The sequence below is a fragment of the Danio aesculapii genome, chromosome 6 (genome assembly GCF_903798145.1).
Source record: "Danio aesculapii chromosome 6, fDanAes4.1, whole genome shotgun sequence".
Classification (NCBI taxonomy): Eukaryota; Metazoa; Chordata; class Actinopteri; order Cypriniformes; family Danionidae; genus Danio; species Danio aesculapii.
In genome coordinates, this window is record NC_079440.1 from 43453072 (window position 1) to 43467579 (window position 14508).

The window sequence follows — 14508 nt, forward strand, 5'->3', positions numbered from 1 at the left end:
CTCATACCAGGAGGCAAAACAAGAATTTGTTGATTTGCGAATTCTAGGTGCATTATTTATGACAATAAATGTTGGACATTATTTAATTCATGTGTGTATACTTGTATTTCGTTCAGTACTTAGAGGAGGAGGAGCAACAGAGACAGAACCCTCTTGTCCTGCTGCTTGGGGATGAACTAGACTGCTCTCAGGCGTTTGTTATTGTGAAAGATGTGGCACTAAATTCATGGATTTAAATAAAGCTTTGCCAATGTAATAAAAGCTGTGTATTTTTTTATTTTCATATAAAGATGACTACTACTATAATAATAATAATAATAATAATTTATTATTATTTAGGGGTTAAGCCACTTTTTGGCAAAATAACCCAACAAATTAGTTATTTTTATAACCCAAATTGTTGGGTTAACCTTATTAACCCAATGGATTGGGTTACAATAACCCAACAGAAGGTCGGTGCCAAATTGACCCATCTATGGGTTACCTGTTGGGTTATTATTAACCCAACTGTTTTAAGTGAGTATACATAAAGTGCTAATAATTGTAACACATTTTAATTGCTATATTACTATTTATGAATGTCCTAAATAAGCTATTTTAATTAGTCCACAATACAAAACAAAATAAAATTAAATATCTAAATAAAAGCTTCAAAAAGTCTACACACCCTTCAATATCCACAACTGTTAATGTTTTTTTTTTTTTCTAGTTGTTCGTTAGTCCTTTGTTTGTTCTAAGAATTAAACCTGTCCATTGTTCTTTAGACAAATGTCCAGGTCCTGTCCATCCTTTGGTTTTCTAACTCTTACATTTGACCTTTTTCTGTATGATTTTTCATAACACTGATCTTTTCACCAAGAACAATAACACCATCATCATTCGGTACAATTGTTTACACCTCCCTGGCTTTAAATGCATCTTAATTCTTTATTTTGAGAATTAATGAGCAGTTCGTTTTGTAATACTTAATTTGTCCTTATCAGTCTGAAAAATGAAGCTCAAAAATACTGTCACTGATGGAAAAAGTTTAAATGTGCAGATGTTAGAAAAGCTGAATTACTTTTCTGATGAACAGTTGATAAATACGTGGAAACTTACATTTTTACAATTACTAATATTTTGGCTATTCAGGAATATGTACAAAGTTTCTACAAGTTTCATCAAGTCAAATTTTAGAACATTATGAATGAAATTTTAGACTTTCACAAGGCTAAACGCTTAGGATTTTTTGAAATGGCCCAGTTAAAACATTAAAAAAAAAACATTAAAAACCACTGTTATTGTAAGAAAGATAACTAAATTGTATGTATATAGAAATGTAAACAGAGTTCATAAATAAACTTTTATTAGTAATTGGATGGGTGTTGGTCTGATTGGGTAGCTTTACATATACATAGGAAAATTAAGACTAGTTTAAAATGATTAAACACATATAACACAAAATTTCAGTGAATTTAAGACTTTTTAAGGCCTAAAATTGGGTGGTGCAGCCTTACAGCAAGAAAGTTGCTGGTTCGAGCCTCGGCTGGGTCAGATGGCATTTCTCTGGAGTTTGCATGTTCTTCCCGTGTTCGCGTGGGTTTCCCCACAGTCCAAAGACATGCGCTATAGGTGAATTGGATAAACAAAATTGTCTGTAGCGTATGTGTGGAAATGAGTGTTTATGGGTGTGACGGGTTAGAGCTGGAAGGGCTTCCGCTGCGTAAAAAACATGTGCTGGATAATTTAGCGGTTCATTCCACTGTGGCGACCCCTGATTAATAAAGGCACTAAGCCGAAAATAAGATAAATGAATAAGGTCTAAATTTTTGATTTTGAAATTTAAGACATTAAGACTTAAGACTCTGCGAATACCCTGTATGTAAACATGAGAAAACTATAAATAAAAAAAAAATACAGATTAAACTTCAGAATAACGACAACAAAAACTTTGCTAAAATACACATTTAATGACACACAATAAAGAAAGTATAACACATACATAAATTATAGTGAACAAGTAAGTATGTCTCAGAACTCAAATCATTCCTAATTGAGGAAGAAGTTAATTTAATTTTTTGTTCTCATCTTCTCATCCGGTCTCCCAGGTCTCTCTCTCTCCACAATCATGTCAGAGAGTTCATCCTGCTCTCCACTCATATGCTCGGATTGTCCAGATTGAATTTGCTCTCTGATATCCGCGTCTGAGGTCAGCCGGACAGCACTCTGCCTGTACATCCCAGATTTTCTGATTTTGCGGACAGTCTTGCGAAAGTGACCAATAGCTTGTAAGACACTGTCTGCAGTCCAGTGCTGTCGAGTGAGTGCGTTCTCTACTTTAAAGGGTCCATCTCGTGTTCTTCGCACTTTAGTACAGACCGCAGAGGCCCGCAGCTCCAGTCCAACCTCATGAATCAATTTACACAGATACTTCTGAGTCTCATTCACACACTTGACCTCTGTGAATTTGCATATTTTAAAGAACATTGGTTACTGGCTCTACAAATATAGCTGACATCTAGTTACATTTATGTACATGCATCATTCAGTGTACTAACCCAAAGTGAAATGTGGCAGATTCAATTTTATGCATCGCAGGCCAGTCAAAATAGGTGGGCTTTTACCATCAGGATACAATAAACCTCTCGCTGCAAGCTCATAAGCCTCCTGAGTTTGCAAGTCCACTTGAGAATATCTGAATATAGACACAATATGATTCTCAGAAATATAGTATGAATTAAGCAATGTGAAAATGTAGGCTAATATTTTTAAAGTGGCTCACGTGATTAATGCTTTCTGATTGGATCCCTGTATCACGGCAAGGACTCTTTCTAGCTTATCCTGGGTAACATGGTCTAAAACAAAGCAATGTAGATATAAAATGACTCAACATTGGTAGTTAGTATTTTAAACATAATGCAATTTGTAAAGCGGTTCAGTACTTCCCACAGGTTAACTATAAATAGTTAACTACATACGACAAACAAAGCATAATTGATTTTAACACTATTTTTATTATTATTTGTTTGAAACTTTCTTTTCAGTGGGTTAAAGTTAAGAAAAGATGCTATTGCTATGCTGTTCAGGAGCCATGTGCAGCCACTGACAGATCAAATCTGCTTCTCTCTAGCTCTCATTTAAGTTCAAGTTGCTGAGCGTTGGCATGACATTTTGTACAGTATTGCCAAAACATTTTAGATGTATAAATAAGTAATATACTTACGTCATCAAATAAATAAAATATACAGCAAATTAGAAATAAATGACAGACAAAAAGAATAAATATCTAAAAAATTATATTAATTACAAGAAAAAAATGTGTAGATTATTTAAATATGACAAATGAGTTCATTACCCATTTCTAACAGTGTACAAATGTTCTGCAGACAATTTAGATGTAATTTCGTCCTCTCCAAGTTTTAGTAAAGTTTTTCTGAGTCGTTTAGATTAAAGAATTAATTATTTAATGTCTCTCGCGGCTGTGTGCATAAATTTAACAACAGCTTACAAAATGAAAGCAAAACCAAATCCCTAACATTTTAGAGTATTTAGAAACCCCGACCGGACACAAAAAGGTGCAGGTCTTTGTAAGTTTGCAGAGCACGTGAGACTGTCTGTGGGAGTGTTGACAGTTCTTGTTCACACAGAACGAGCAGTATGACCGGTAAACCGGTAAAGGAAAGAAGATCGTCCACTACTTAATCGCTCGCAGATGTTTGTTTATATTGGGCAGAAACAAAAAAGTGTAAAAGGATGATGATAATAATAGTAAAAAAAAAAGTGCCACTAGATATACCTGGGCAGTCAGCCCAAGTAAAGTCTATGTGTGGGAAGCACTGCAGTTTCTTGATATTAAGGTTATGAATATTTTGATACTGTAATAAACGTATTACCATATGTGGTTTTCTCAATGACTCGACCAGTGTGACTGAAATTATCAGTGGCTCTTCCAAACTCGCCCTCAATTATATAGTCCTTCATAAAGAAAATAAACACAACAGTTATTATAAAATGATTACCATAAATGCATGAACAGTAAACATCTATAGAGTTAATTTAAGCATCACATAGTATAAATTACAAATCTATTAGTTATTTATATAGTAGCCAATATACGAAGTGGATCAAAAATTTTTTTTCAAAATTGTCCCAAAACAACAATGGGTGTTGTTCAATATTTTTAGGATGTCTTAATGAAAGGTGATGAATTAATTCAAATGTCGACTACTGTATATCAATTTAAGAAAAATATTAAAAAATAAGCAATTAAAGCATCCAAACAGACTAGCATTCAAATAAATGACATTAAACATTTACCCTGGTTACATGTGATTTGCACAGATGCTCCAGGACACCATTTCCTTTCCCAACACCTAAAACTGGGACAAAAAAATTTGAGAATTGAGCATCGAGAACACATTACAATCCTTCATAGTTTAGGGTTTTAATTGTTTGGTCACCTAATACTCCAGAAGAAAAGGCATCCAATCGATGACCAACTCCAACATGAACCTTGTGAAACTGAGGACCTGTCACTGCAAAAGACGATAAACAGGGTTTTTATTTGGAAGTTAACGGTGCATGGCTAATTCACAGATGTGCATAATTCAGAAGGGTTCAATGGATCAAAAACCAAAATCTAGAAGATATTTCACAAATGAAAACAAAATCTCTATAAACAGTTTGACTTTAAATTCTGCTTAAACATCAGTTAAGCATAGCAAGTAAAACGTGTTCATTGTGTTTCTATATAATCAATTACAAAAATCTATTTTCTAATTACTATTATATATAAAAAATATAAAATTCCTTACTATTACATGTGTATATTTTGAAAGAAAGACATTTGAAAGAGATATTTGACACGGATAATATAAGCATAGCAATAGGAAAGACAAAAAAAATCTGCAGTGCAGTCTTGCAGTTGATGTATTATATATTTGTCACATGTACTAACATAATTTCTTTCTTCATTTTATCACAGCTATTAGCGTGAATCCCAATTGAAGAATGTCAATATAATATGTTGTTGATAGTATTAATAATTCACTGATTTAGGTTAGTAAAAAATAGGTATTGAATACTTCAAGTAAGAACTAATTTTTATTTATTTATTTTAGTTTGCTGGACTGATTGATTGAGGTCAAATGGGGTCATTCCTACTATTAGATACCATTTCATGATAGTAACTGTCCCTGAATAAATGTTACATTTTCCAGGATTTTTTCATTTCAGTTGGAGGAGTACTTATTGAACTATAAGAAAAATATACTGGTCCAGCTCAGGATATTACGGTTTAGCATTTTTTACAGTATTTTCACATGTTACACAGGCCAAATGTCCCACCTGTTACAGAACATTCTCATATCTTTTAAAAGTTGTTTAAAATAAAGTTACTGTAATGTTTACATTTTCTAAGAGTTAAATGTCCCTCACGTTACCCTGCAATAGTAATTTTTAAAAGGTATTTACTAAACAAGAATTATCTAAAAAAGACTTGTTATGATTTTTGGCTCATTGTAAATGTAATGCATTTTGTTTAGTATAAAAAGAAACTGGAATGCAATTAAATCTTAGTTTAAATCTATGTTTCCCAGTGCTGGGTTGCAGCTGGAAGGGCATCTGCTGCGTAAAACAAATGCTGGATAAGTTGGCGGTTCATTCCGCTGTGGCGACCCCGGAGGGGCTAAGCCGAAAAGAAAATGAATGATGAATATATATATATATATATATATATATATATATATATATATATATATATATATATATATATATATATATTATTATTATTATTTTTATATATATAGTATTTGGTGAGACGTATTACATATATGACAATACAAAATCAATTAATAGTTTATTTTTATTTTTTTTTTTTAAAGATTTTTCAAAGTTGTATATTTGTAACTGAACAAATATTTGTAACTGAACATGAGCATACATCACCTGGGACATGGCAATGCAGCTACTTACGAGTAAATATTTTAAATTTAATTTAATTTTGAGCACTTATTATTGTGTTCAATTGGATAATCCTATCAGAAAAGCTTTAAGGAATTTTTAAAAATGCATTTTTAAATATTCTGTACCATAAAATGGCTTGGGGACACAAATTGCACCGAACAGTAGGAATGACCCAAGTGCGACCGGGACATGTTCTTGTAAGTGTTCTCCACTAACCTAAAGGATGATCTGCCAGAGAAGGAACCATGGATGGAGATAAAATGAGCTCTTTGGAGCTGCTGTTTTCTCCACTGGACAGAAGCTGAAACTGCACTTCACGCCGAGGAGCTCCTGGAGGACTGGAGTTCAGCGCTTCAAACACAGATTAATCATTAATCATAATCACATTCCTCCATAATTTACTACAGCCGTTATCTACAATAATTTACAGTACACATGACGCAAACACTACCTTTGAGTAAATTGCTTTCTATGGTGTCACGAACAAGTTTCCAGTGAACTCCCTGCGGTTTGTACACCGCAAACAGACCGTCCATTTTACGAAAAAGACTTACGGCCTGCGTGGCCATCTTCATCAGAAGCGAATAGGACAAGCATAAGTGAAATACAAATAAAAAGTGACCGAGATGACTTCAGGCAGGGAAGCAGCGATTTCACATGTTGTGTGTTGAAATTCCGGGGTGATTTTCTTCTTCTACTGATGTTACAGCATCACAGTCGCTTCAGCGTCCTCTACTGGACCAGGAACTACAGTCAGCTCAGCACCTTATGATAAAACAACGTGACAAGGTATGAAGCTGTCGACGTTTACATATTCATTATAAACTTTTAATTCAGTTCCCATTATGTATTACTACACTATATCGTCTCCCTGTCATAAATGTCTTAAAATACAGTGCGGAGCAAACTGAGAAAGTACCACACGCTAGTTGTTTTCTAGCAATGTGTAAACACCACGTTAAATTATATGTATTTTTATACACCACATTAAAATTCCAACATCAACATATTTGTGTTGTAGTTACGTAGTTTCATAAAAAAAAGTGCAAAAAATGTGTGTAGCTCGAAGTTGACCTGTCATGTCATCACCAGTATTTACTGTTTGTTTTGCCAAGCTTTAACGTACATTTTAAATTTTTTTTGAAAAGCCTTTATGAAACTTAACTACAGTTATGGTTAGTTTCGTTAAGGGAACAATCAAAAAGCAATACTACAATATTTGTTGGTTGAAACATTTTAATGCTTAACAAAATGGACGTTAGAATTTCGTGCGCTTAACAATTGATATTTACCCCATATTCTGCATTTAACTTTTGTTTTAGGTGGGAAAACTACACAAACATTGGTAAATTTTAGTCATATTAGATGGTTTATTTAAAATATTTGTAATATTATTAGGGATGCTCCGATCAGTATTTTTGCAGCCAGTACCGATTCCTTGTCATAGTGATCGGCCGATACCGAGTACCGATTCATGCTTCAAGCTTTATAATGCATAAAACACATTTTCAATCACTCTCGTCAGGTTTTTTCCACTAATTTGCAGCTGTCACAGAGCCGGTATGAATATGCGGGAGACTTGCGGAGCTTCTGACAGAGGTCATACGGTTGGATGAGTTACTAGATAGGGGCAATCACTCTGCTCGCGTCGCAGCAACTCCAAACACTGGATAAACAATGGTTGCAACAGGGACCATCCTTTGTGCGAGTTGCACCAATAAACTGTATAAACCGAGGTTTCACCACATCTGTATATATTTTAGCTGTGATGCGAACACACTGATTGCTCATGCCCCCAATCATCATTCATCTCCTCATGGGTTGTAGCTGCTGTATGTATAACCCAGGATGTTATGTTTTATGCACATCTTCCTCTGCCTGTAAGCTCTTAAACAAAAACTTGCGATCAGTTCATGAGATCGGCCAGATCAATCTCCAGCCGATCGATCGGAGTATCCCTAAATATTTTTATTTCAGTGTATTTTTCTAGTATGTTGGTTTTAAACAGTAAAATCCTTTTGAATTTAAATAATGCTATAAAATCTATTCCAATTAAATTACTACAGTAAACTAAAATCTAGTTTAATTTTGTTTTGGTTTGGAAGTGAACGTAATGAAACTAAAATGACAAAAGATTTACAAAGCACACATATTTTGTGTTTCTTTTTGCTTTATAATGCAAACTTTAAATGCCTTTCTTATATTTCCATCAGAAAAGAAAATCTAGTTTGAAGTATTGTTGGAGAGGTTTGTATTTGTTGTTTTGTACATTTTAGTCAAGTTGTATGTATGTTATATATATGTTTTCAATGTGAATGTCACTGTGGTTAAGATTCCTAAACACAAATCAGCTGATGAATGTAAGAATGAAGTCAGCTGTTTTCTTTTGTAAAGATATTATGAAAGATTTGTCTGTCCAATGCCATCGCCTATTGACAGAGCAGGTGTGGTTCATATTACAAAAAATACACACAATTGAAAGGGTAAATATTACAGTTTACACAATATCCACATCATGCCCTTTTAAATGCACAGAATTGTAACCAAATGCCAGTTATATAATAAAGGTGTTCAAACAGGTAAACAATATAACAATATATTGTGCATTCATTAGCCCTGATTGTGCATTCGTGATGTCGTCAAGAGTATAATTTTTGCTAAATGAAACTTTGACCTATATTTATTTATAATTATTTATAGTTCATTTACCATCAGTCACAATTAGTCCTACAATAAAACACTTATATCTAGGGGTCTAGCAAATACCAGCTCATTAAAAAGATATTTTTATTGGTTTACTGTAAGCGCAAGTCTTATGCATGTTGAATAATCTGAAAAACAGCTGATAAAGGTGAGTAATGGGGTAACAAAGGAAAATCTTGGTGTGTCTCAACAGTTTATGACCTGTCCCCGATAAAAGAGCATGGTTTATTACATGCACACGTTGGCTTACTATGCAAAATTGCTATTATTGCATCTTTTGCTTTTGATTTGTGTTCATTTTATACCAGACCAACCTTACAGGATGAATAGATCACTTAAATTATTATTCTGTCTTAAAATAATAATACATTTTAAAAAGTGTATTCGGGCAGAGAAAAATCCTCAAATATAATAATAAAACGTTTTAAAAGGGTCATTTCAAATCATAAATGTGCATGCATTAAGTCATTGTAAACATTTAATTATGCAATTTTTTTTCTTCATATATACATTTCTTTTGCCATTTTATGTGCTTTCTAACCTGGCTTGATGAACTGAGGAAAATTATTTGACAAAAGTGTTGATGCAAAACAAATGAATTGAAATTAAGTTTTGAACTTTTATTTTGCTGAAGTGGAAAATGGAAATATATTTAAATATGTTCCTGTTACAGGACAAAGCCTCTTCCTTATCATACCTAATCCTAACTGAAAGTGCTATACAAATAAAGCTTCACTGAATTTACAGGACTGAAAATAAATAGAAGGTATTATCTAATACTTTGTAAACATAAAACCATATTGTCTGACCTTTCATTAATTTCTCTCCAAACACAGAACAGATGAACATACCCCATCATAAGGAACTGTTTTAAACTTCCCATGGTTCACTGCAATGACATGAGTTCATAAAGCTTCAAAAAATATATGTCATTGCTTTCTTCTTATTTTTTGTCACATATAAGCCAGGGAATATAAGTTACATAACTGAGCTGTCACTAACCAAAAAAATGACGTGACAGAGTATGATGACCTTTACTTTAATAACGCTCTTTATTTGCTTAAAATCACTGTATAGTATATGTCATGTTAGGTGGAGGAGTATTTTACCAGGCAGTAACATTACTAAATATGACCAAGTAAAATATTAGTTAAATAGAAAGTAAGAAAAAGTCATATACAGTGCAAATCAGACAACTTACAACTTTCTAAATATCAAGGTCACTGCTTAGTCATTTGAATGTAGTTTAATAGGAGTAAAAAAAGAGCAATATTTCATTAATTACATATATTCTGATATCCAGGATATATAAATTTTTTAAGTTAGAAATTGGGAAAAGGATACTTATTAAAATTAGACAGCACTTTCAGATTTCTCACAGTTAATCTTAATCTAATGATCTTTTTTTTTTTTTCTGACCCTGTTTACCTGGCAGGGTCAGTTTTCTCTGACCGCAGGACGGTCGCTGGTCATTCCAAATTTGTGATTTTGAGAATATTGCATTCTTACAATATCACTATGTCACTGCAGTCCAAACCTCTTATCAGCAGAAAGAGTCAAACCCTAGAGTGGCCTTTTCAGTGGTGCATATTGTGTGGATAGAAAACTGGTCCAAAGTTCACTTTTGTCCAGTGGAAAACATAATGTTCACATTAAAACTGCAAAAAACAGGTAAAGCAGTTATTTGAAGTTGAAAACACTGAAATAATGATATGGCAGCCCAGAGTCCTGACCTAAACCTGATTGATGTGTGCTGATGTCCTATGAGAGACTAGTAAAATCCTGTGAGAGATTAACGATGTCCTGTGAAAGCCTAATATCCTGTAAGAGAAAAATAAATTCCTTTGAGAGATTAATGATATCCTGTAAGTGATTAATGATGTCCCTGTGAGAGCCTAAAGTCCTGTGAGAGACTGATGTCCTGAAACAAATTATCAAAGTTCTTTGAGATATTTGTAAAGTCCTTTGAGAGACTAGTGAAGTTCTGCGAGAGCCTAATGATGTCCTTCGAGAGACTAGTGATGATCTGTGAGAGACTTATCAAATTCTGTAGCTGCCTGCAGATATGCTTAAATCAGTCAAAGCAAAGCCATTTACACTTTAAACTCATATCTGACTGCTGTAATCTGCATTTTTTGGTCGTAATCTTTCTTCTTGCTACAATAATAACTGTTCTCGGATTCTGGTTAGATTTTTTTTTGTTTAAACACCTTGATTTTTATGAAAGACACTTAGCAAAAAATTAGCTCCACTACACTCAAAAATATTAAGGCCTAACAAATAAGGTTGATGTATTGTGATTGCAAATACATTTTCTATTCATTTGGATTACATACTTGCAAGATAATTGAGCTAATAAACTTTATGTGATTGATATTTGTAAGTTAAACATATATGAAACATGTAAGAACAAGATTTATGTAATAATATTCAACGTATTTATCTAATAATATCCAATTATGTTATAATATCCATCCATCCAACGTGCTTCCAAGGAGCTGTCAATTTTACCCCAGAATATTAACGAAATCTCAAGGAACTAACTGGATCTGGCTTTTTCTACAACTACATATATTTATACCTTTATATCATATTTTTTTAACTGACTAAATCTAATAGCATTCAATTTTAACAGATTTAGATTGTAAGGAATCTGACAAAATACATTTTTAAAAAACTGACAAATTAAATAAAATCAAAAGATTACAAACAGTTAATTAGGAACTCCACTGTGATTCATTTTTTGAGTGTAGTACAACCTGAAATGAAATACCTTCAAATGTTGAATGATGATTTCATTAAAAATAACACTGTGTTTCTTCTCACAGTGAACTGAACATCAAGTGCCTCAAGCAACAAATCTTAAACCTGTTTAAAAAAATAAAAACATGTCACGGTCCCTACAGGATTATTTGACAGACATTTATGCACCTGCCATTTACTGCTATTGCTTATCTCTATTGTTTTCTGGCTGGAATGTTTAGAACATACACATCTGAACACATAAGGGAGTGAGCAACAGGTGTGATTGCGTGATTCAGAACAAGCACAACGTATTCATAGCAGATTTAAGTGATTTATGATACGTCCTGACCAAAGCGTGACTATTTTGCTCGCTAATTTAAAATTGAGCGTGACTGTGAGCAATTAGGCTTCTTTGTGTGGAGGTACATGGTAAGCTGCAAATCCCTCAATCGAGATGCTGAGGCGATTGAGCCAAGAGGACGAATAAGAGTGTTTGTCACAACTCTGCCATTTCCATAGAGTCTGTTTATGCTGGAAATGTTATGCCTATTAAGTTATGCCTATTAAGTAATGACAATGTTATGCCTGGAGTTATGCCTATTAAGTAATTACAGTTTTTCTCTCCATTTATATTATATATGTTAAATTAAAAGGTAACTTTAGCATTAAAAATGACAGATAACAATTTTTCTTTACTGGAATCAGTAAAGAGAATGATGACATTTAATGATTTAACTTATAGAAAAAGTTTAATATTATTACGTTTTGCTTTTAATATATGCATGTGTTTTTAATTTCTGAAAGAATAACTAATTATGTATGATTTATAAGCCTTTTGAGAAAATGGACATGGATGTTTACCCATTTTGTTATACAAGCTTGTATCCAGATATATACATAAGCTACTATTGCTTACTAATACTTACTCATAAATAAGTACTTAAAAGTGACTTTTCTTTTTTACTAATAAGTTTATTTAATATTACAACTACATTGTATTTAACATTGCGACAAGTAGCGTGGCTTCAGGAACTGTAGTGAGTGTTAATGAGAGTAAATAAAAATATACACTCACTGGCCACTTCATAAGGTACACCTGTCCAACTGCTCATATTGCAAATTTCTAATCAATAAATCACATGGCAGCAACCCAACGCATTTAGGCATGTAGACATGGTCAAGACGATCTGCTGCAGTTTAAGCCGAGCATCAGAATGGGGTAGAAAGGTGATTTAAGTGACTTTGAATGTGGCATGGTTGTTAGTGCCAGACGGGCTGGTTTGAGTATTTCAGAAACCGCTGATCTATGGGGATTTTCATGCACAACCATCTCTAGGGTTTACAGAGAACAGTCCGAAAATGAGAAAATATCCTGTGAGTGGCGGTTCTGTGTGCGCAAATGCCTTGTTGATGTCAGAGGAGAATGGCCAGACTGGTTTAAGCTGATAGAAAGGCAACAGTAACTTAAATAAGTACTCGTTACAACCGAGGTATGCAGAAGAGCATCTCTGAAGGCACAACATGTCGAACCTTGAGGCGGATGGGCTACAGCAGCAGAAGACCACATCGAGTACCACTCCTGTCAGCTAAGAACAGGAAACTGAGGCTACAATTTGCACAGGCTCAATAAAATTGGACAATGGAAATATTGGAAAAACGTTACCTGTCTGATGAGTCTCGATTTCTGCTGCGATATTCGGATGGTAGGGTCAGAATTTAGCATCAACAACATGAAAGCATACATCCATCCTGCCTTGTATCAGCAGTTCAGGCTGGTGGTGGTGGTGTAATAGCGTGGGGGATATTTTCTTACCACACTTTGGGCCCATTAGTACCAATTGAGCATTGTGTCAACACCACAGCCTACCTGAGTACTGTTGCTGACCATGTTCATCCCTTTATGACCACAGTGTACCCCATCTTCTGATGGCTACTTCCAGCAGGATAATGCACCATGTCATAAAGCGTGAATCAACACAGACTGGTTTCTTGAACATGACAATGAGTACACTGTACTCAAATGGCCTCCACAGTCACCAGATCTCAGTCCAGTAGAGCATCTTTGGGATGTGGTGGAACGGGAGATTCGCATCATGGATTTGCATCAGCTGACAAATCTGCAGCAACTGTGTGATGCTATCATGTCAATAAATCTCTGAGGAATATTTCCAGTACCTTGTCGAATCTATGCCGCGAAGGATAAAGGCAGTTCAAAAGCGGTTATGACTCGGTACTAGTAAGGTGTACCTAATAAAGTGACCGGTGAGTGTAGAGCTTTGTTTTTCAGATACAGATTAAGTAAAGTCAATAGAATGTAAATGGTCTAAGTAAATGTGTTCTTAATGTGTATTTTGTCCTGTAAAGTCTGTCTTGCTGCTCATTTTGGCCAGGACACTGCAGTAAAAAGAGATTAATAATCTCAAAGTATTTTTCAGGTCAAACAAAGGTTAAATAAATGAAAATAAAAATGTGACTCAATATAAGTAATCATTTTAATGTCTATGTAAATAAGTCTTAAATGACACTTGCAATAAGTTTAAGAGTCCTTCATTGAATTAAAGGGATAGTTCACCCAAAAATGAAAATTTCCTCATCATTTATTCACACTTTTCTAAAAACTTTTCAGAATTTTCTTTATATGTTGAACACAAAACAAGATATTCTGAAGAGTTCTGGAAACTGTTATCCATTAACATCAAAAGGAACAAAAATGGAAGTCAGTGGCTGCTGGATTCCAACATTCTTCAAAATATCTTTTTTTTGTCTTCAACAGAAAAAACTCAAAACTTGTTTGAACTTGGTGAGAAAATTCTGTGTTTATTTTTGTTTTTGGGTGAACTTTGCCTTTAAAGAAACAGGTTTGCGCAATATAATTTAGTAAACTTAAAGTTTTTACAGTGTTGAGGTGAAGACAAAACATTCATTCATTCATTTTCTTTTCAGCTTAGTCCCTTTATTAATCCGGGGTTGCCACAGCGGAATGAACCACCAACTCATCCAGCACATGTTTTACGCAGCGGATGCCCTTCCAGCCGCAACCCATCTCTGGGAAACATCCATAGACACTCACTCACACTCATACACTATGGACACTTTAGCCTTCCCAATTCACCTGTA

General features: G+C 34.0%; 1 protein-coding gene across 1 annotated transcript; it reads right to left on the reverse strand.

The window, feature by feature from the left end:
* Window positions 1–1929: 1929 nt before the first annotated feature.
* On the reverse strand, window positions 1930–6610 carry trub2 (TruB pseudouridine (psi) synthase family member 2). Its single transcript, XM_056460305.1, has 8 exons — window positions 6395–6610; window positions 6160–6294; window positions 4440–4514; window positions 4297–4358; window positions 3873–3954; window positions 2762–2834; window positions 2538–2674; window positions 1930–2438 (listed from the first exon to the last, which is right to left on the reverse strand). Exons 1-8 carry the CDS (start codon window positions 6516–6518, stop codon window positions 2050–2052), a joined length of 1077 nt encoding a protein of 358 aa, XP_056316280.1. The 5' UTR covers window positions 6519–6610; the 3' UTR covers window positions 1930–2049.
* Between the last annotated feature and the right edge of the window lie 7898 nt (window positions 6611–14508).

Bases quoted from the DNA above. Each gene is read 5' to 3' on its own strand.
- trub2 (XM_056460305.1), bottom strand. From the start codon at position 6,518: ATGAAGATGGCCACGCAGGCCGTAAGTCTTTTTCGTAAAATGGACGGT. The intron at 6,295-6,394 runs GTAGTGTTTGCG...CTGTGTTTGAAG, and splicing joins AGAAAGCAATTTACTCAAAG to CGCTGAACTCCAGTCCTCCA. The intron at 3,955-4,296 runs GTAAATGTTTAA...TTCTTTATGAAG, and splicing joins GCAAATCACATGTAACCAGG to GACTATATAATTGAGGGCGA.